General features: G+C 43.2%; 1 protein-coding gene across 4 annotated transcripts in view; it reads left to right on the forward strand.

Moving 5' to 3' along the window:
* ENOX1 (ecto-NOX disulfide-thiol exchanger 1) overlaps nucleotides 1-22,499 on the forward strand; it is a 380,777-nt gene that overhangs the window by 223,722 nt on the left and 134,556 nt on the right. For 2 of the 4 annotated variants that reach the window (XM_075432138.1, XM_075432365.1), the window contains exons 4-5: nucleotides 10,303-10,437; nucleotides 11,454-11,591. In XM_075432138.1, coding sequence (XP_075288253.1) covers nucleotides 10,428-10,437; nucleotides 11,454-11,591 — 148 coding nt within the window. In that variant the 5' untranslated portion in view covers nucleotides 10,303-10,427. Of the gene's footprint in view, nucleotides 1-10,302; nucleotides 10,451-11,453; nucleotides 11,592-22,499 lie in introns of all 4 variants that reach the window. The other 2 variants (XM_075432297.1, XM_075432224.1) reach the window with 2 other exon arrangements.

Here is a 22,499-nt window from a genome sequence, read left to right on the forward strand (position 1 = left end):
TCACTGTAGCGTCTTAAGAGTCCTGAAAGGGACGACAGCCTGGCTGCACGAGGTGCTATGCAGAAGCCTGGCAGGAGGGTGGCCTTGCCCCTGCCCTGGATCTCAGAACGTTTCTGGCTCCCTGACATCCCTGCCTGGGGGGCTCCTAGCTAAAGCCAGCATCAGTCCAATTACAGCACAAGGAGCACTGGGTCTCTAGCAGGTTTTATCCTTGCCTGAGGGAAAATTCACATTTTTTCCTGCCCTGAAGAGTTATAATTGAGACTGGAGAAAGCAAATACACATACGAGAAAGCATTTCAGGGAAAGGGGAGTAGAAGGGTTGTTCACTGATAAAAGGTATAGCAGGACCACCCAGAGGGAGGAAGGACTTTTAGCATCGTTATATTCACCATGATCTGCAGCTCAAGCCTCCTCTGCCCTGACCCCGACAGCTAGTTGCAAGGGAGAAGGCTCAGAATAATTTTTGTTGCATGATCATAGCTGAGGCACGATAACTGCTATTCTTCTTATCTGACCTTGTGCTAAATATGGGATTGCTTCTCCCTCAATGGAAGAAAAAGGTGTCCAGGTGTCCTGTGAAGAAAGCCAAACCCACAGGATACGTGATCTTCTTAAGTCTGCAGCCCTACAGTAACTTGTTAGTGATCCCATGCACAACTGTTCAGAAAACAGACAAAATTTCTGGCTCCACTTAGGAACTTAATTCAACCTCTGCTGAAAGCTAGTGGGTATGAGGGAGCACAAGGAACGTGGAAGCTCTACTCCATCCAGTGGGAGGTGGGAAATCTTCTTTGTTCCCCTCCTTTACCCACAACAAACAACCTGGGAGAAGGGAAAGGACAGAGGGAAACTCCCTGTAGCTGTCCTCACCTCCTAATCAAAACAAGATGCTGCCCCCAAGCATGGCATGAAGGACAAAGAAACCCAGCAGCAGCCCATGCAAGGCTGATGGGCAGAAATAGGGGAGGTACGGTGGTAGCGGAGGCAGGTGTGTGGTCCACAGTGACCTTTAAAATGGGAGCTGCAAGGAGCAAGGGAGTTAATTGTCTGGTATAGTAATGGGTCTGAGGAGATGGGATTAATTTCGAAGTAGGAGGAAAAGGTCCAGGATGAATTCTCTCTCCAGAGAACAGGCAGACGTCGGGCATCACAGTTGTAGGAAATGTGTTTGAGTGGGCAGCTCCCGTTGCCAAACACTAATAGTCATATGTTGACATATTCACTGGGGATGGGCAGGAAAAAAAAATCAGAAAGCAAATCATCTCTTTCTAAATATCCATATGTATCTATATTTGGGGACATTCTCATGAGTTATTGCAAGCTGACTCATGATTTCTGTTCTCCTGAGGTTTGCTGTGCTGGAGTTACCGAGCAGGCAAAAGACAGGAGTGGGAGCTGAGTCCCTCGGGACTGAGTGTCTTGTTGGGATTTGTATGGCATGTGGGTAGCTGAGCGGTGGTTGGGCTCCCAAGGCACGACTCGCTCAGTCCAGCTCATATCATCCCATCCCATGGGTGTCTGATGAAGCAGATGTCCATATCCAAAACTGCGGTGTAGACTTCTAGCCAGAGAAGTGAGCTGTGTACCTCCAGGGTGTGTTTCATTGCAGAGCAAGGGAGGTGTCTGAAACAGGCTGCTGGAACTATCTTGTTCTCCCCATTGGCAACAAGAGTGGCAGAAAATCTCAGGCATAGATGTCTGCATTAGCTGAAGCTGGGTGAGATGAATCCCTCCTTCTCCTAATAAAACAGCACAGTATAACAGACAATACTGTCTTGGCTGTGAAGAGATATTTGGATAAGGGAATGGTCCGTGGCAGACCAAGGCAAGAAATGTGCCTCCGTTGTAAGGGCAAATGTGGAATCAATGGATGGAAGCAAAAAAATACAAAGAAAAGCAAGAAAGAGTATTGTGAGGTAAATGGAGAAGAATAGGACATACACTAAGAGGAACAGAATGAATACAAGATAAATGAGACCAGAGAGCACACTACCAGTTGAGAGCTTGTAGCTGGAGAAAAGATCCCGAGTGTGATGTGCTAAGAAGGGATGGCAGCTTTTGGAGTGAGGACAGGTGTAAGCTGATAGAAGAGATAGTAAGTTTTTCTCTTCAGCAGAATTTATCACCAGAATCCTTGAATTAAAACAAACAAAACAAGCCTGAACTTCTTTTTCAGAGTTTCACTTAGCAGCCGTCACTGAGAGAGTACTTGATGGTCTTGCATAAAATTTTGATCAATATGACTTTAGATCGCTTCAGTACTCTGCAAAAAGTGCTCTGCAGATCACCCAGGCACTTAACCAAGGACACTTAGATGTCATGTCTTGTCACAATCCAGTCCAATGATAAAAGTGTATTTTAAAACTATGAAAATAGTTTGATTGACAAGGATCTTTTTTTCCCCCATAAATCTCTGCCTAAAAAGACAGGCTGCTTAACTCCAGGAGTTCAATTATACAGGCTGCGAAGAAGAAAAATGATAATGAATGCATTTTAGAAACTTCTGAAAAGTTACTTAAAATAGATTTTTCGTACATAATGTTGCCATGTGAAACTCAACTGTCTCTTGGTCTTCTGAGGCTAGAAGAGGGCAGTCTGTGTTCGTTTGGAAACTCAGTAACGAGGCTCCCCTGCCTCTGATGGACTGTATGATACTGTCCCCAGGGCTCTGCCGCGGACAGGGCTTACGCGTCAAGCTGTTCGTTGTTTCAGGAGGTGGCGTGGGAGTGATTTCACTTTAGGTTAACCAGGAAGCTAAAATGCTCTTTCTGGATATGTGTCCCAGCTTGTTTTGGTTTTTTTTTATGTTGTTTTTTTTTTTTTTCTTTTTCGTCATCTGTATTTCTTAAAAAAACCCAACCAGACAGCCCTTTGTATTGCAGCTTCTTGAAGTAGCTTTAGTAAAGGTAAGGTAAGGACAATGTACGTCAGAGTGCAAGAAGGTATTTGGTAAGTGTGGTGCATTTCTATAGGTGTTCCCTCAAGCCCAGATAGATAAGAAATAGCTTGTATGGCACGTTTATAATGACTGGCCCAGGTACTTTATGGCATCAAGGAGGCATTCCAGCACTTCTCATTTCAGTGTTCAGCCTTCCAGTGAAGTTGCTGAAGTGCGTGTGCTCAAGACCTGCTTTGGGTGCTGTCTTTGTTGTCTGAAATACAGTGGTGTGGGATGTCATATTTCTAAAGCAGTCAGTGGCCTTTAGCAGAAAATAGTGTGAGACAAGGCCGAGTATTAAAATACTGCTGTAAGTAACTACAAGATTTCAGAATTTGTTGTTGTTGTTAAACACAATTTTTTAAAATACAGAAATTTAAAGGAAGTGTTGGTCTAAAGTAGTCAGTAAGGCACTGCCCTCTAAAATGGGAAGAAAGTGATTCGCAATTGCAAGTCTTCTTGGCAGAGTGAAAAACGGAGACGCAATCATCAATTCACAACAGCGTTTTGTGTTGAAGGAATAATCAGACACGTTTTTATCAAGGCTGTGCTGCATTGCTAGCCTGCAAAGTTGCTTTTTTCTTTCCTTCCAGATGATTTTGGAACTGCTTATGCTTTTTCAATCACTAAGCTGGACTTCTATAATGCCGTGCTTAATGTGCCTCCAGATTCTGTTATTTATAGATTTCAGCATATTAGGATTGCAGCTGCTAAAATACGCACAAAAGAAAAAGAGTGTTCATAACCTGGTAAGACTTTGCTCTGAGGTGCCAGTGAAGTTTAGGATTTAGCATGAAATATTACCGGGTGACCTTTCAAGGAGCATCGCAAAAGAACACCTGTTTATCTTGAAGACCTTTGTTTTATTTTTTTGCACAGTTGAAATCATCCAGTGTTCTGCTTTCCAAGAGAAATCTGGCCTTTGTGTGTACCATGTGTTGTCTTCAAGAAGTGCTGGGACAGAGGATTTAAGTAATGCAGCATCTCAAATGAGCAGTTCTTCCAGACAATGTGTTTTGTACATATTGGCTTTGTTAAATTTATAAGCAAACAGTAAATATATTGTGATTTTTCTCTAAGTTGTCTTAGTCCTACCAGAATGGCCATGATTTATTCATTAGCTGTTTTTTTGTGAAAATTGGTGGAAAGAATCCTTTATAACTATGCAAAAACCTACATATTCCATGTACATAGTGACAAGTGAAATCTCTTAATGCTGGAGCATATGTTTTGCGAGTTTATGAGATGACAATGTAGTTTTTTAATGGCATAATCTAGAATGGGCAAAGGTGTTATAATTCATTCATAAGACAAAAGATCAGGAGAATTGTATAAGTGAACACGTAACCAGAGCTCCCATTTAGACCCTAAGGGTCGAACCCTGCTTATCTTCACTGGCTTGTGCCTCATGAAACTGTTTTCTTAAGACAAGTGCCAGTTCCTGCAGAATCAACCTTTGCTTTTGAAGGCCTCCTGTAAGAGGGAGATGTGACAGACAAAACCAGGTAAGCAGGGTGGCTCCCTGGAGACCCTGGAAAGCAACTGGCCTCTCTTCAGTACAGCTGCAGGGGGCTGAGGCAGAAGTTAGATGCCTCAGTTAGGGTCTCATCCTATCAAATAAGACACTTTTCCAAAAGTACTCTGGTACTTCATATATATTTTTAATTGAATTGGTAAACTTTTTTTTGTTTGCAAATTGTTGCAAGAGATGTGTGGTTTCCTTCAGTTGGTGTGGTGGATACTCTGGAAGACTGTGCTGCCATTCAGTGAGACCTGGATAGGCTGCAGAGTTGGGCGCAGAGGAACCTGATGAAGTTCCACAAGGGCAAGTGTAGGGTCCTGCACCTGGGGAGGAACAACCCCATGCACCAGTACAGGTTCATGGCAGACCTTCTGGAGAGCAGCTCTGTGGAGAGGGACCTGGATGTCCTGGTGGACAACAAGCTGACCATGAACCAGCAGTGTGCCCTTGTTGCCAAGAAGGCCAATGGGATCCTGGGGTGCATTAAGAGGAGTGTGGCCAGCAGGTCGAGGGAGGTTGTCCTCCCCCTCTACTCTGCCCTAGTGAGGCCCCATCTGGAGTCCTGTGTCCAGTTCTGGGCTCCCCAGTTCAAGAAAGATGAGGAGCTACTGGAGAGAGTCCAGCGGAGGGCTATGAGGATGATGAGGGGGCTGGAGCATCTCTCCTATGAGGAGAGGCTGAGGGAACTGGGCTTGTTTCGCCTGAAGAAGAGAAGGCTGCGATGGGACCTTATAAGTGCTTATAAATATCTTAAGGGTGGGTGTCGAGGATGGGGCCAAACTCTTTTCAGTGGTGCCCAGCAACAGGACAAGGGGCAATGGGCACAAACTGAAGCACAGGAAGTTCCGTCTGAACATGAGGAAGAACTGCTTCCCTCTGAGGGTGACGGAGCCCTGGAACAGGCTGCCCAGGGAGTTTGTGGAGCCTCCTTCACTGGAGATATTCAAAACCTGCCTGGACAAGGTCCTGTGCAGCCAGCTTTAGGCAACCCTGCTTTGGCAGGAGGGTTGGACTAGATGATCCTCAGAGGTTCCTCAGAGATCCTTCCAACCCCTAACATTCTGTGATTCTGTGATTCTGTAATTCCTTTTGAATTTCAGAATTTAGGTGAGATTTTCTTGCTGTTAACATAGCACTAATCATGCAACAAAGTGAGAGAATGCCTTTTCTTGAAACACTGCACATGCAATATTATTAATAAAGGGCATCTTCAGAGTCACATTGGAGATGTTCTTTTTTTTCCATGTGCTCCAGGTAGCTTGGCTATGGCACAAAAGTATCATGTTTGTTGTTGCTACTTCCAGCTTTCTTCTTCATCCTAAGATTGTTAGGAAGAAATGGATAGTAACTGAGGGCGAATCTTTGTCTATTTTTTCTTTCATTTTCTTCCTTCTTTACTGGGAGTCCTGTCTGCAGGGGGAGAAATAAAAACACTGGGAAGAACCAGTACGAAACACTTGATATATTTTAGAAGACAGCTGGAGCTAGCCAAGTAAATGACCTGTAGTTTGGCAGGTCAGATGGGAGTGTGACCAACCTAATGACTGCTGTCCTATGAATCACAGTGAACAGTAACAAACACTTCGCACATGCTGTTCTTGTAAGAACTGGAAAACTCACCCCGATGTAGCAGTTTACGAGATATTGCACCGCTCCTGCCCATCTGTGTGGTCTCGAGAACCGGCACCAATAGTATTTAATGTCTTTGCGGCTCGCAGTCCCAGGTTTCAAAAGGTTGATGGCACCAGTCTTTTCCTCGAAGGATTTACTGGTCACTAGAATCAGACAAATAGGTGAAATGACTGAAGGTCACCCAGCAGGTCGGTGTCAGAGCTGGGCAGAGAACCTCCTCCTTGCATCCTGGGGCTGGCTACTGACCTGGGCACTCCAGAGAGCCTTGTTACGATGGCGCATTTAATCAGCTTCGCTCCGTGTCATAATTCATTGTCTGTGGCATTATGGATATCTAAAGGGTAGGATTTTAACTTAGCAATCTGGTGTGTTATTGAATTAGTTTTATGTTGTGTTAATTTCTTTGTCTCATGGCATTCATTGCCTGTGATAATTGATGCGCAATATATAACCGACTTCTGTATTCATTTGGGTAACTGCATTTAATTGCCTGGTATAAAATACGCGTTCTAAGTACAATCTGCTATGACTGCTATGACTGAGAAGTGCTTATTGGTATGGATTTGAGGGTGCTTTATCTTCCTGACAACCTGTCTGAGGAAAGTCTGAATGTCTCCCACAATCTGCCATCCAAAGACTGGTACTTGCATTGTGTCCGAAAAAAAAGAGACAACAAAAAGTGTCCCGTGGAATTGCTTTGTGCTGTTTGGCATTAAAATTTTATTAATCAGAAGCTCTCAAGTTTGTATTAACATCTCTACCACCTCCTCCCCAACCTCAAGAAGCAGCAACACCCAGAAGACTTTACACATTTTCTCCTGTAAATTTGGATTATGGCTTTATTTGCCTCTGAAGTTACTCCCCTGGAGTAAAGACACTCCCATGCACAGGTGTTTATAAGCACAGATTTCTTTTACATGTATCTTCAGGTCAGTAACGCCCAGAGGAGTACTAATGAGTTATAAATCAGGAATGCTTTCTAAAGGTGCGATGTCAGTGAAGTGGTGTTGATTAATGTCTGCTCAGGATGCACAGGATCCCTGCGTAAGCTGACACTTCCTTGCCTGTGATTCCTTTTATTATTAAGAAATCAAGAATCTTTACTAGTAGAAGTATTTCTCAGTATACACAGCACTTTGCTTTTTATACAACCTGGTAAGTGGTTTGTTTCCCTAGATTGTTTTGTTTCCAGTGTCACGTAGGGTATAACAGTGCAGCGTCTGAGCTATACAAAGAAATGCTGAAATTTGCCCAAAGCTGATTTTACTTTAAGCATTAACGAAACATTCCCCCATCTGAATTTTCAAAGGTTTTTGGACAAAAGCTAATGGTTGAGCCTAAATCAGGAGTGAAAGGCCTGTGAGATTATTCTAGCCATATTATGTTGCTCTGTGTTAATGTAACTGGTGAGTTGTCTGTACAAGGGAGGTTTCCAATTAGTATTTGTCTTTCTAAGAGAACTGGTTTCTACAGGCTGTGTCCTTCAGGATGCAGCATTAATTCTGCTTACAGCTTGCCGCAAATTATTCAGCGTTCATAGGTGCATTTATACTTGTTATTCACCCCTCTTCCACTGACAAAATAGCCTGCAGCAGTTCTTCGTTAGATAGGACTAGTTGCACTTAAGGCTCCTCACGTGCTCTTTTGTGGTTTTTCCCCTGGTTCAGCTTGCACTGCATCCAGGTCCTGCTGATAAAACAGTAGACTCGGTGATCAGAGAGCAAAAGCAAAGCTGCCCAGAGCCAGTGTGAGCTAGAAGAGTATGTTTCAGGCAAAGACTTTCAAGGCACATGGGCAGAGCTGGTGGCACAACACAACAGTAATTTCACCGATTAACCTACTGATTCCGCTTTATTTCATATTCATTGCATTATGTCCTTCCTCCTCTGCAAGGACTTTAACAAATACTTGTGGCTAATTTATGAAAGTATACCAAAATTTGAAATATGTGGACAACCTGGTAGAAGGCAAACACCGAAAACATCACCTATTAATTCCTGGTAGGCTCAGGTGCATTTGTCTAGCCCAGTTTCTGATTCTTTATGGAGGGGTTCCCGTTTCTGGCAGAGCTGGTACAACTGCAATGTGGGTTTGGGGGGAACAGAGTGTAGAGTTCGGCTGCAGACCTCATTATCTCACCCGGTGCTCACTTCACAAGGCAGTAAAACAGGGGAAGAGAGGGTGGCAGAGAGAGTCTGACACCTATTTTCTACCCCTTATCCCAATAATCCATACCTGTCTGAGATGCCTTTGCCCCAAAACCATGGGGCAACCCCTCTTTCCACCCCAGTAGTCAGGGTGATACGTTATGGGGACAAGCAACTAGCACACAGCAAGGTACGAAGAGGCATTTTGTTGCTGTTGGCTTTCAAAAACGCCTTGCTACATCAAAGCAACAAGGCTGCTAGTCATGGGAAGAAGTGAACCACTCTCATCTGGACTATTCAGTATGTATTTGTAATTCAGCATTGATTTGGGGGTGATTCATAAACAGCAAGGGGGGCTGTACTGTGTGAGAAATAACTTATTGACAAGGAATAATTCACCCAGCTCTAACCTTGAAGTAGATGTTTGTGGTCAGAAGATTATAGCCTGAGTGGAAAGAGATAAGTACAAGTTTAAGGAGCTGAAAGGCAGACACCCAGTTTTCAAAAACTTGGCATAAATCTCTGGTGGCTTGCCTTATGTTGGTCACGTTCCCTGAAGAGGACTTTCTTTCAATGTTTGTTTGGTGTTTACAGATGTTATTTAAAAGCTAAATTTATCATGAAATTATTTAATGTTGTGTATAATGAATAGTGGAGATCAAATAAGAATTGGAATTGCAAATTCAAGTATTAAGTGTTGATAAATATTGACTTTTAAATAGGCCCGCTGTAGATTTGAACAAAATGCTTTTTAACATAGTATACTGGTTATTTGGAAATTACAACATACTAAAAAGTGTACAGCATTGTTTGATCATGACTCTTGATTCACGTTTACAGCTATTGATGCAGTCAAGTCCCTATGAAGTGATCTGTACAGTGCCAGGGAACTAGAATATAAAACTTTCTGGCTTGTACTTTATGCACATCACATGAATAAAGAGAATTGTGGGAAGTAGTATGATAAAATGTAATGTAAGCATGTTAACAGTGCCTTTTCTAAAGATGAATTTTTAGGGTCTGCATGTTGGAAACCTCTTAATAAAGGTCTTCCAAGTACTTTTTTAAAGACGTATATCTTAGGGCTGGACAAGTCACCAAGATGCACCTGCACAGCGTTAATGACCTCCCCAAACACTCAGAAGCACTTGGTCAGTTGTTGGCCACTAGTACCAAATGCCATAGGTCAGACTCCTTAGGCTACTGGCCAGCCAAAAAATAACGCAGCCCCCCTTCGCCCACAGTCACATGTAACTAATGCACAAAGACTAACATGGGCATATATCTGTGCTCATCCTCACCCCAGCATTTTCCCCCTCCGCTGTGAGTGCTGGGTGCTCACAGCCTTTGGTCACACCTCTTACCTGTTCACTCAGTCTGCCTCCTTTCTGACCAGCGATGCACTGACATGGTGAGCTTTGCAAACAACAACAGCAAGAAGTTACCCTTCGGGTAAATTCATGGTCTGACAGGTACCTGACGCAAGAAATGTAGTTTAGCTAGAAGCAGATACTCCACTTTTGCTTCGAGCTACCTAAGCTTTGTGTGCCAAAGATACCGTGTTACTTAAGGAGCAGGCATCATCCCCAGCTTTGTTAGGTTTTCTTACTTTTCCATGTCTCTGCAGGGTCTGTTCTGTAAGTCACTGTGAAGTATTTTTTTTTTTCACTTTTCATTTCAGAACAGGAGACTGTTTTCTTGAAACTTGCAACATCAGTTAATTGTTAACAGTTAAAAAAAAATCATATTCATCCTTTAATATGTTCTTTCAGCTGATGCCTTCATGCCGAGGAGGCTGTGTGGCTACTGATAAGACCTAATTTGTGAAGGGCTTTTCAGCGGTCTGACAGGTTCATACGTGGCACTGTTTGTTCAGCAGGAAAGGATGAGCATTCGCTGAAACAAGTCTACAGTGGCTGCTAAATGTGTGCAGGGAGGCTGGAGCTGGAGATCCAGCAGGAGCGGGCAGGAGCTTTGCTTGGATTCCCAAAGCGGTCTGTTGGTTTGCAGCTATGTTCTGACTGCGGAACTTGATAGCCTTTTTTGTCTTTTCTCTTTCAGAGCCTAATGATCTATGTGTGGGCCCTGCATTCGGTGATATCCCGTCTCAAGATGCTGCTAATACAGTAGTTAATTATTCCTAGCTGAAGAAATCTAACAGAAGCAAGAGAAACTGGGGAAAAGAAATGGCTGCCGGTAAATATCTCAGGTCTGCAAAGGCCGTAAGCAAATAGCTGGAAAAAACTGATTTCAGCTGTGACTGGGGAGGGGGGAAGCACAAATCATGGAGTCATAGAATGGTTTGCATTGGAAGGGACCTTATAGATCATCTAGTTCCAACCCCCCTGCCACAGACAGGAACACCTTCCACTTGACCAAGTTACTCAAAGTCCTGTCCAGCCTGGCCTTGAACACTTAAGATGTGATCACTTGCGGAGTGATTGCACCTTGTGTTTGGGGGTTCAGTATCAGAAAGGTACCATCCCTTAGCTATCCGACCCACTCTTCCTTCTGCAACCCAGGAAAATCCATGCCTGGGCTCAGTCTATTTTGACCGTATTCATGGTAATTCTCTTTTATTTTTACAAAGCTTGGTATTTCCCATAATGAATCTATTTGGTTTGACCTCTTTTTAGTTAGAGGCTAATGTGTTCTTAAATCTTTTACAAAACAAAATTACGCCTTATGGAAAATGGGTGCTTCCTTGGGATGTGTTTGTTTCTCACAGTTTTCTGACAAATTGCTACAGATTATATATAAATCAACTATATCAGAGGATTGCAGGGCAATTCATTCAGGTTGGGAGGGGCCTCAGAAGGTCTCCAATCCAACCTACAGCTCAAAGCAAGACCAGCCATAGGGTCAGACCAGTTGCTCAGGGCTTCATGAAGTTGAGTCTCAAAAGCTGCCAAGGTCGGTGACTGCACAGCCTGTTGCCCTGCTTGACTGTCCTCATGGTTCAGAAGTTTTCCATATAAACAGGCTGAATCACTCTTGTTTCATTTTATGTCTGTTGAATGTTTCCAATGTCTATATGTTTTCCTGTACAATACCAAACACTATTATCCATGGTCTAAAAGGTGAATCATAATTAAGAAACAAAACAAGCCCAAAATAAGCAGTGGTTCTGATATCTCATTTTCACTGAAGGTTTTGGTTAAAAATCCTGGTGCACTGACTTTTCTGCTTACAGTGTGTTTCTTTTCTTGCAGCAGCTGATGGTTTAGGAAGTATAGCTATAGATACCACACAACTTAATATGTCAGTTACTGATCCAACGGCTTGGGCTACAGCTATGAATAACCTGGGGATGGTTCCAGTAGGACTAGCTGGACAACAGCTTGTGACAGGTAAGATTTTTCTTTGTTAAAGAGACCTCTTGTACCATCCATGAATTCTTCAGGTCTTTTTAAAAATATATAGATGGATTTTTGAGGATATTATATTTTTATATTCTGAAAACATCACCTGTGATTAATATTGCATACTATGTATTAGTCTCTTCCTGTAGTAGATATATAATCCATATTATATTTTAACCTTGTGGAAACACCAAAACTCTTTGGGGAAATTAAAGAACTAAACCATTGATCCCTATGCTAGGTCAAGACCAGGAGGCAGGTCACGTAAGAGAAACGTTTGTTTCTGTTTCTCTGTTCAAGCAGGATGTCTTGAGGTTCTGCCAAGAAATACCCTAGACTGGGAACTCTTGACCAGAGAAAGAGTTTGAAGTTATGTTAATAGGGCAGAAAATCATGAAGCCCATTCAATTCATATGCTCGGTCAGTATTAGTGAAGTGAAGCTTTCCTATCAGGTGTATGCTTATTTAGTTTCTGCCTGACTCCATAAATTGAGTTTCAAGAGGCTGTTCTTGTTTGATTTCATTATTTCACTTCCCAAACAGTTTGGGAGAGAGTTGCAGGGGATTGCTTATTCTAACAATAATAAAAATAATATTTGAAACCAGCAATGTTTCACAGACAAGCCTGGACATACCAGATTTCATTGTCAACACTAGAGGCCTGGTTAGTTGGGATTAATACAACTTCATAGCTGCTGTGAGGCAGAGAAAATTTATTTTTGTATGGGTAGGTGCCCTATAGACACAACCCACATGCCAGGCATATGACAGATCCCCTCTGTTAGCTGCATTGCCACTTCAGTTTAAGAAGAGTTGTGCAGCATCTGGATCGGAACAGCATCCTGTCACGTCTGCGCCTGTCCATGTAGACATGGATGCAGTGAGCCAGATCATGATGTAAATCACCCTGCCTGCCTCACCAGGGATGTGTGATGCTTGATTTTGGCCAAATATGTCCCCTTCTACACTGGGAACCGAGTGGAGCTGTGCCAGTTCACAGCTGACGGTCTGCCTGTGAATTACCTGCAAGAAAGCCGATTTAAAATGAATCAGTCTCAAGCAGAGAGTTTAGCTGGTGGAGGCCGTGAACTGATTCTTAGTCTCTGGCTTTAACCCCACGCTCCCAATTAAAAAAAACAAGCAAAGCCATCCGCTCCTCAGGAGCCAGTTCTTTTCAATGTTTTTATCAATGACCTGGATGCAGGAGTTAAGTCCACATTAAGTTTGCTGATGATACTAAATTAGGAGAAGCCGTTGATTCCCTTGAGGGTAGAGAGGCCTAATATAGAGGTCTGGATAGATTAGAGCGCTGGGCAATCACCAACTGTGTGATGTTTAACCAGGACAAATGCTGGATTTTATACCTGGGATGGTTTAATCCTGGATGTACCTATGGATTGGGGGCCAAGAGGCTGGAATGCAGCACTACAGGAAGGGATCTGGGGTTTTTGGTTGATGGGAACCTCAGTATGAGTCAACAGTGTGTCCTGGCAGCCAAAAGGGCCAACCTGGGGTTAATTAAGCACAGTGTGGCTAACCGGTCAAAAGAAGCGATTGTCCCGCTTTACTCAGCATGGGTGCAGCCTCACCTGGAGTGCGGTAAGAAAGTTATGAAAATATTGCAGTGTGTCCAAGGGGAGGCAACAAAGATCATGAAAGGACTAGAGGGAAAGACCTGAGCAGAGCACCTGAGGGGAGACCTCATTTCTGTCTACAAGTTCTTCAGGAGGGTGTGTGGAGAGGGCAGTGCCGACATCTTTGGTGTCCGGTGATAGGACGCAAGGGAATGGCTTAAAGCTGTGTCGAGGGATGTTCAGATTGGTTATTAGGAAAAATTTCTTCACTATGAGAGTGGTCAAGCACTGGAACAAGCTCCTCATGGAAGTGGTTGCAGCCCAAAGCCTGTTTGTGTTCAAGAAGCGTTTGGACAATGCTGTTTGATACGTGGTTTAACTTTTAGGTTGTCCTGTGTGGAGTCACGAGTTGGACTCAATGGTCATTGTGGGCCCCTTCCAATTCAGGAGATTTTATGATTCTATGTGCTGGTGGGAAAACAGCTTTTTCGGTTTTCTGGTGGGACTTGACCTGCAGGTGCTGTGCTCATCTTGAGTGCCATTACCTCCAAACCTGAGAATTGCCACATGTCAAAATCACCGTTTATAAGCATCTGGGTTGCATATTCCATGGAGGTTTGCCCACTTTTTGTCTTCCTCTCTTCCTCTGTCTTTCCAGTTTCGGTGTAAATTGTGTCCTCAGATGTGCTATAGAGTTGCTACATGGCAGCCTCATCTCGTGCAATGCTTTTCCCTACAAGGGAGGATCTCCAGGATATTACTTCATTGCCAGCTCCCTACTGTAATTTCCATAACTATGCATATCATGTATTGTAGGAGTGTTGTACAGATCAGCTGGTAGTTGTTCAGCATTTTCAATGTAGGAAAGGTGCTGTAAGTAATTAATATTAATTACTGAAGTGCTGCCTGATTTCTCTACAGGTGAAGAAAAACTTCTTTCCTTTTACTTTCTTTTGTTTGAGATGCTCTTGTATTTTCGAGGTAAAGAGGTGCTTTGACTCTTCATTATATTTCTTTACGATTCAGAAGTTTTTGACACATTTTCTTCGTGGCAAATCCATAGTGGCAAAACCACAATTTACCATAAAAAGACTTATAGACTCTTTTGCTGGAATATATTTACTGTATCTGCATTCAGTGAGAGTTTGCATCACCGTGTTCAACTGAATATCTAACTAGTCCTCAGCCCTTTCTGACTTGTTTCATTTTTCACTACTAATCCTATTAGTGAACTCATCTTTGTCAGCAGTCACATATCGCTTTTGCTGCTGTCATCTGTGACATTTCTCAGAGCTGAAAATGGCACACCCATGTCCCAGTGCAAACTTTTCGTCTGTCTTTAAAAATTTATTTTATTCTTTTTTTTCCTGCCTTGATGACAGCTAGGAAGGCAGTAAGCAGTTTAGATTAATCTTGGAGACAGTGTGATCTTTCCTGGATATCTTTACATAACTTGCCATAGTCTGAAATTTGATGTATGGTACTCATCTATATCCTGACACATCTCATAGTTATCTGGTCTTCCACTTTCCAAAGACCTTATCCATTCACGGCCTTTCCTCCCCCAAACGAACCAGTTCCTAATTCCTAAATTGCAGGGTGGTTCTGTTCCCATAGGCACAGAGCTCATATCATCTACTAAGTCCTTTTAAAGGTTTTTGATGGGGTTTTTTTTCCGAGCTGTTGTCAGCTTTGCTACTGTGTAACATGCTGGGATGCCTGCCTTGTAACAGCATTGTGCTCCCTACTTTGCAATCTGTGAAGCTCTTGCCTAGACCAAGAGTTTGTTAAAATGACAACTAAAACTTCCACAACATCTGGCCAATACACTTCTCACAGCCTGGGATGCAGGCTGTCTGGTCTTGGTAACTGATCAATTTTAAGCACTGCTAACCTTTTAATATCAGTTTAGATCATATCTGCACTCTATTTAATTCCTTATCTCTCAGTGCTGTAAAATTGGATTTTTGATCTGGGCAAATGTCAGAGCCTTTCATTTGCAAGGATGGATTCTGGTTAATAGATGTATAATATCTCTTCTGTTTCTACATGTATTTTGCTTACACTTGTTATTATTCAAAAAGCTTACCTTTTTCCATAATATTTGGCTACTGCATTACATATACACTAATATATGCATTTGTACATTATATATACATAATTCATACAATAAACTGTAGTTCAATAATGCACTAGTTAAAGTGTTAAAGATTGATGTGGAATAGTTATGGCTAAAATGCACTTTTCATTTTAAACCTCCCCTTTCAGCAGGTTATAATTTTTTCCAAAAAATTGCCTTTTGGGCTGAAATTTCTCACGGTTGGTCTCAGCTCAGAGTAAAAAAAAAATTCTGGAAGAGTTGGAGAAAATCTGCTAAATTGCTTTTGAATTATCCAGGCCTTAAAATTGCTGTGTTCTACGCTTTGAGACTTTGATAAAAATGGTCAGGTGAGAAGAGAGGAAGGATAGTTTGTACTCCACCTTTTTGAGATCTGAATCCACTTTGTGCACTCAGCAAGCCTGATTCAAGCACATCTTTCAAGTACATTCAAGCCAGCTGTTTTGTTACCTTTTAGGACTAGCAGAAAAACTCAGTGACCTCAGGCCATCTGAGAATGATTTATTTTGATTTTGCATTGGTGCTTTTTAAAGGCAATTTTGGCATTGCTGAATTTAGTGTTCTTATGCTGTCGTTTGTTTCAGCAAATGGCATCAGGTCACTTGTTTTCTAAAGGAAGACATTCTGCCAGGAAAATGATTTACTTCTCCAGTCCAGTTTGGTTCTGCTTTCTCTAACAAACCATTGCCCTGAAGAACATGAAGAAATTTTGAGGTGCTTTTCTCCAGAATGACTTAGATGATCTAAAGATTTGTTAGTCAAAAAAGATATATGTCAAAAAGTTCCCTGGTACAAATGAACATGAAGAGTAGTACACAAGTGGTAATTCTTTTAGACTTAGTTAAGCTCATGCCCTGAACTGCATATTTGCACTCTCACGAAAAAAAAAAAACAACAACAACAAACTACAAGGGCAGACATCCAAGATGAAAGTTATAGATGTGTCTAGAAGTCAAGGATATGCCTGAAAACTGATGCCTTCCATTTGTTTACAGGATAATTATTAAGGCACGCTTCTCCATGTGAGTCCAGCCAACACGCCTCAGCCTCCAGACACTAAAATTTTCAGTGGCCTCCAGTCTTGTTTTTGCTGAAGTCGGACTTTGACCACTTGTACTCCTAGTGAAATCAGAGACTAGGAAGTTTTGAAGCCTAACAACTTGCTTACCAGAAGGTATAGAAAAAACATACACCATTTTTGTGGCCTCAGGTGTGTATTTTTTAGACACTGGAGGTTGTGAAATATGAGACACTTACATCAACCTTTCTGGTTTTCCATTTGTCTTTGCTTTCCCCACACACTTGTCTTTTGACCTGATTTCAATGGAACACAGGAGCTGTCAGTTCCAATCAGGTCACCTCGCTCAGGATTGTGCTCTTGACAGTGTTGACTATGAAGATACTTCACAGGGGGAGATGTACAAGGCAAATCAGTGCTGATGTGCTTCTCCCTCTGATGCGCTCTCCTCTTGGTCATTAATATATAGAATAGGGTTCCCCAAACTAGAGGTTATATTTCCAAATCAAGTCATAACTCAGCAAAACTTCACTGTTGGAAGCAGCACTTGCAACAATAAACTGTTGCAAACCTGAAACTGTATCCCCTGGCTTGGTGTTTGATAACAGAAAAATGTGGGACATTTCGATCTAGAGACTCCTGAATCCCAAGACACGAGGTTAATTATCCCTTCTAGAATTTTGTTAGCTGAAGAACTGCAAGTCTTTGGAAATGTAATATTCAGTTTCTCTTTCTTCAGGATGAACATTGTAACTAAAGGCAATCACTATATTCAGATTCCAATTAGTCTCAAGCATTTTGCCGTGTGATAGGCATATCGGGGGAAGCACTAGCATGATGGCTTTTCCTTATCTCCTTCTCACTCCAGTATCTCAAGAGGTCACTGATTCCTATGCAGAGGAGAAGACTTAGGGATTATTTGAGAATCATCAAGGGTGGGCTGATACTTAAGAATTCCCTCATCAGTCTACCTTGGCTATGGAAATGTCCTTTAAGCTTCAGTGTCTTTCTCCCATAAAATAGATGAAGCATGCTTTATGAATTATTGTTGACTGCAGATCATCATATGCTGACTAAATTGTAAACATATCCCTCATTGTTCTGGCTGTGTACTATTTTTGTAACGTTAATGAAGAAAAATCAAATAAAGTAGGAAAGCAAGGTATATTTGATTATATGCAGCAGTTCCCCGAAGAAAGACTGTACATTAAGCAGTGCGGAAGACTTTAAGAAGTCAGCTGGCCAGAAGATTGCCAGCTCTCATGTGCATACTTCTTCTTCTGCAGCCTCTCAGTTACCGGAGTCTTGGAGCCACTGATAGCCATCTGGCAGTCTCATTTCGTTTTAACCATACTGTCCCCTTACCTATTAAAGCTTCCTTTTTCTGCACTTCATTGCTTAGCCACTGAACCAATGTGCCAATGAGCACATAACTGGAATCATCCAAGACATGCCTAACAAAACACAGCTTCCTTTTCTGTAATTAATACTGAGCTCCTGTTAGTTGATTACAGGGTCTATCCACAAAAGTTTTCAAATAAGCCACTCATACTATGACCTGAAGATAGTAATTTTTTTTTAGGAAAAAATGCATGAGCATCTGAAATTTGTGAATAAAGTTTAGCGTGCTCCAGATGGAAGCCTCGAAACCTTTGGAAGCTCCATGCACTGGTGTTCCCCTGCCCCTGTATGCTGCAGACCACAAGTAGCTGCTGGAAGAGTTCAGCAGCCCGGTGGCATGGTAGTGTACATCACGTTTACCCTCGGTCTGAACACTGCACTGGCTTGCCATCTGGCAGTAAAAGAAGCTATAAAAAGCCTTAATAAACTCTGCAGATTTTTCCATGGGTTTTTGCAAAACACTCAAGGTTACCAGGTGTCTTCGGAAGGCTTTTTTTCAGCTATTGTGGCTTCCCAACCTGTTTTGTGCATGGTATTTTGTTAACAAGACAGCCTATGAAGCAAAAGAAATGTAATAAGGCATACTCTGAAGAAAATCGTACGATTTTCCTAATTTGACTCTAATTTCTTCCTGCTTTACTGTTATATTCTTCACTACAGAAACACTGCATTTTAGTCGAGAGGAAGAGATTTACCATTTAAATTATCTGAGTGACCAATCAGAATAATTAAAGAGATGTGAAACATACTCTAAAGGATTAGAGTCGAGCTTGTACCCAGATCAAACTATGTATTTTTATTATCGAGACACAGGAGAGCAGCAAGAGTGAAAGAGAATAGGTACTGTGGGAATCCCAATACGCAGAGCCACTGGGAACATCTCTAAAGAAGTATTACATATTAGTGTAACAAGAAGGTATTTTTTCATTGACCTGAAAAGCACCTGCAGAGTTAATCACACTTTCCATCATGTGAGTGTTACTCAAGGAGACTTCACACCAGGGGACATTAAAGTGCTAGGAACAAACACAGTCAGGTTACAAGAGAAAAAGGAGAGAGAGATTCGAGGGCCAGAGGAAATGTGGCAGAAGTTCCAAGTGCCTTTGACGCACTATTTGGGGTTAAGTGTGCCTCTTAGGTCATTCAAGTGCCTCCTCTATATTAGACCTTAATTGAGGCCAAGGATGAAGATAATGATTAAAATCTGCTTGGCACTGAAAGACAAATAGTGCTTTTTAGCATGGTATGAGGAGCCGTATGTCCCAAATAAACAAGACTCAGACATGAGCAGGGGAGCATAAAGGGAATTACTGAGTGCAAAACTTGTGCTGCATGTGAGGTGAGGTTTTTTATCCTGGAATATGGTATATCTCTCTCTGTTGCTATACTTTTGTCCAGGCCAGTTAACAGTTTAGGAATTACTGATTACTATTTGGAATAACTCTTTATAACTGTCTCCAAATATCAGAAAAAAATTTATGATGCAAGCCATATTGTCTGGATGTTTTGGCCTTTTGTGTTGTTTTGGGGTTTGTTTAATTCCTGGTTGTTGGTAATTATACCACCAAAAATCTGTTTGGCATGTTTTTATTTGAAGTTGCTGTAAGTAACATAAGGAAATATTTTATTTTTGCAAAAGTTTTCCCCATCTTTTATCTCACTCTGGAAAGCCTTCATTCCCACTATTTTCCATGTGTTTATTTATTCTAGACAAGAAAGCCTGTGAGTAATTATGAGCATCCCACAGCATAAAGTAAGCCAAGAGGCTATTGGGAACCATTTGCTACTGACTGTTCACTTCTGCTGGAGCACAGCTTGTTTGCAGAACTTTCCCTTCAAACATCACTCCCCATCCAAAGATCCCAGGTTCCTTGGCTGACATGGGGAACCAAGTGTAACCCCTGTGTGATGTACAGTTTGCTCATAGGAAAATTGAGCTATTGTGGATAGGAATCAACAGAAAGCAGATTGACCATTTTAGCTAATCAAAGACAAGGTATGAATAGCAGGTTATATATTTATGTGGGGAAGAAAAAAGGCTTGTTAACGGCAGACTGCTTGAAGGTGTCCTGCTGAGCACTGTCATGGTGGAAGGCTAACGTCCACCTGGAATTAAATCTGGCAAGGGATGCAAAAGACAACGAGAAGGGTTTCTTCAAGTACATGGGCAGCAAACGTAAGACTAGGGAAAATGTGGGGCTGCTGCTGAATGAGATGGGTGTCCTTCTGACGGAGGATACAGAGAAGGTTAAGTTACTGCATAACTTGTTTGCTTCAGTCTTTAGTGCTGAGTCCAGCCCTCAGGAATCTCAGGCCCTGGAGGTAAGAGAAGAAGCCTGCAGAAAGGATTACCTTCCCTTAGTTGAGGAGGACTGGGTGAAAGATCACTTACGCAAACTGGATGCCCACAAATCCATGGGCCCCGATGGAATGCACCCACGAGTGCTGAGGGAGCTGGCGGATGTCATTGTTGAGCCACTCTCCATCATCTTTGAAAGGTTCTGGAGGACAGGAGAGGTGTCCGAGGACGGGAGGAAAGCGAGTGTCACTCCAGTCTTCAAAAAGGGCAAGAAGGAGGACCCAGGGAACTACAGGCTAGTCAGCTTCACTTCCATCCCGGGAAAGATGGTGGAGCAGCTCATTCTGGAGGTCATCATTAAGCAAGTGGAGGAAAAGAAGGTTATCAGGAGCAGTCCACACGGATTCACCAAGGCGAAATCATGCCTGACCAATCTGATAGCTTTCTACGATGGCATGACTGGCTGGGTAGATGAGGGGAGAGCCGTGGATGTTGTCTACCTTGACTTCAGCAAGGCTTTTGACACTGTCTCCCACAACATCCTCCTAGGGAAGCTCAGGAAGTGTGGGCTGGATGAGTGGTCGGTGCAGTGGATTGAGAATTGGCTGAATGGCAGAACTCAGAGGGTTGTCATCAGCGGCACTGAGTCTAGTTGGAGGCTAGTAACTAGTGGTGTCCCCCAGGGGTCAGTACTTGGCCCAGTCTTGTTCAGCTAACTCATGAATGACTTGGATGAAGAGACAGAGTGTACTCTCAGCAAGTTTGCTGATGACACAAAAATGGGAGAAGTGGTGTATACACAAGAAGGCTGTGCTGCCATTCAGTGAGACCTCGACAGGCTGCAGAGTTGGGCGCAGAGGAACCTGATGAGTTTCAACAAGGGCAAGTGTAGGGTCCTGCACCTGGGGAGGAACAACCCCATGCACCAGTACAGGTTCATGGCAGACCTTCTGGAGAGCAGCTCTGTGGAGAGGGACCTGGATGTCCTGGTGGACAACAAGCTGACCATGAACCAGCAGTGTGCCCTTGTTGCCAAGAAAGCCAATGGGATCCTGGGGTGCATTAAGAGGAGTGTGGCCAGCAGGTCGAGGGAGGTTGTCCTCCCCCTCTACTCTGCCCTAGTGAGGCCCCATCTGGAGTCCTGTGTCCAGTTCTGGGCTCCCCAGTTCAAGAAAGATGAGGAGCTACAGGAGAGAGTCCAGCGGAGGGCTACGAGGATGATGAGGGGGCTGGAGCATCTCTCCTATGAGGAGAGGCTGAAGGAGCCAGGCTTCTTCAGCCTGAAGAAGAGAAGGCTGCGAGAAGACCTTATACATGCCTACAAATATCTTAAGGGTGGGTGTCAGGAGGATGGGGCCAAACTCTTTTCAGTGGTGCCCAGTGACAGGACAAGGGGCAATGGGCACAAACTGAAGCACAGGAAGTTCCGTCTGAACATGAGGAAGAACTTCTTCCCTCTGAGGGTGACGGAGCACTGGAACAGGCTGCCCAGGGAGGTTGTGGAGCCTCCTTCACTGGAGATATTCAAAACCTGCCTGGAAAAGGTCCTGTGCAGCCTGCTTTAGGTGACCCTGCTTTGGCAGGGGGGTTGGACTGGATGATCCCCAGAGGGCCCTTCCAACCTCTACCATTCTGTGATTCTGCAGTTCTGTGATTTTGGGTGGCAATGTGGAGGTGATGCTGCCTGAAGCCCTGAAGCCAATGCTGTTAACAGGTTGTGTGGACGGTCTGCAGGAGATGGGCACAGCAGTCCCAAGAGGACTGTTAACTCGGTCCATGCAGAGAGCTCTCAAGAGAGCGCAGTGATCAGGACGGCACAGATGGCACTGCCTGGGGCAGTCACCGAGCACAACTTCCTTGGGAGGGGAAGACCTGAATATGAATGAATTCCCAGGCAGCCACCCCAAATCAAGGGTTATAAAATCTTCTGTTCTTCCCTAGTCAGGCTCTCTCTCTGCCTGAATGCGCTAGGTTGGTGCTTAGAGCTTGGCCCCTGGAGAGCAAGCAAGAGAATCTTGCTTTCTACATTTTACCTTGAGATGAAGGATATAAGCATGATTTGCTTTCCTTTCTGCCACCTGTCCTTCAAATGCCCTTTGCGTATTGCATGAGAATTAGGTCTCACAAAGCGCATAAAGATGCACATCCACTTCACTGCAGGAGTGAGGTTGTGACATATCAGCAGAGACAGTGTGGAAAAATGACTTTTGATGGTCCACGTTGAAGAAGAAAGTTGGGCTTCAGCAAGCCTTATCCCTGGGCACGTGAGGGAGCTTGTAACATAATACTTTGCTAATGTTGACTTCATGCAGATAAACAGTGGATTTACCACACCTTCCCATGCTCCGATGGTGACAAATGAGGTGCATGATATCACCAGCTCTGAGTAATGTCTCTGTAATGGGAAGCAGCTGGTCACTGGAGTAGTTCTGTTAGTGGACCTGGAGGTGAAAGATAATTAAACTTAATACATATAATATGCTCT

Source organism: Opisthocomus hoazin, chromosome 1, assembly GCF_030867145.1.
Source record: "Opisthocomus hoazin isolate bOpiHoa1 chromosome 1, bOpiHoa1.hap1, whole genome shotgun sequence".
Taxonomy (NCBI): domain Eukaryota; kingdom Metazoa; phylum Chordata; class Aves; order Opisthocomiformes; family Opisthocomidae; genus Opisthocomus; species Opisthocomus hoazin.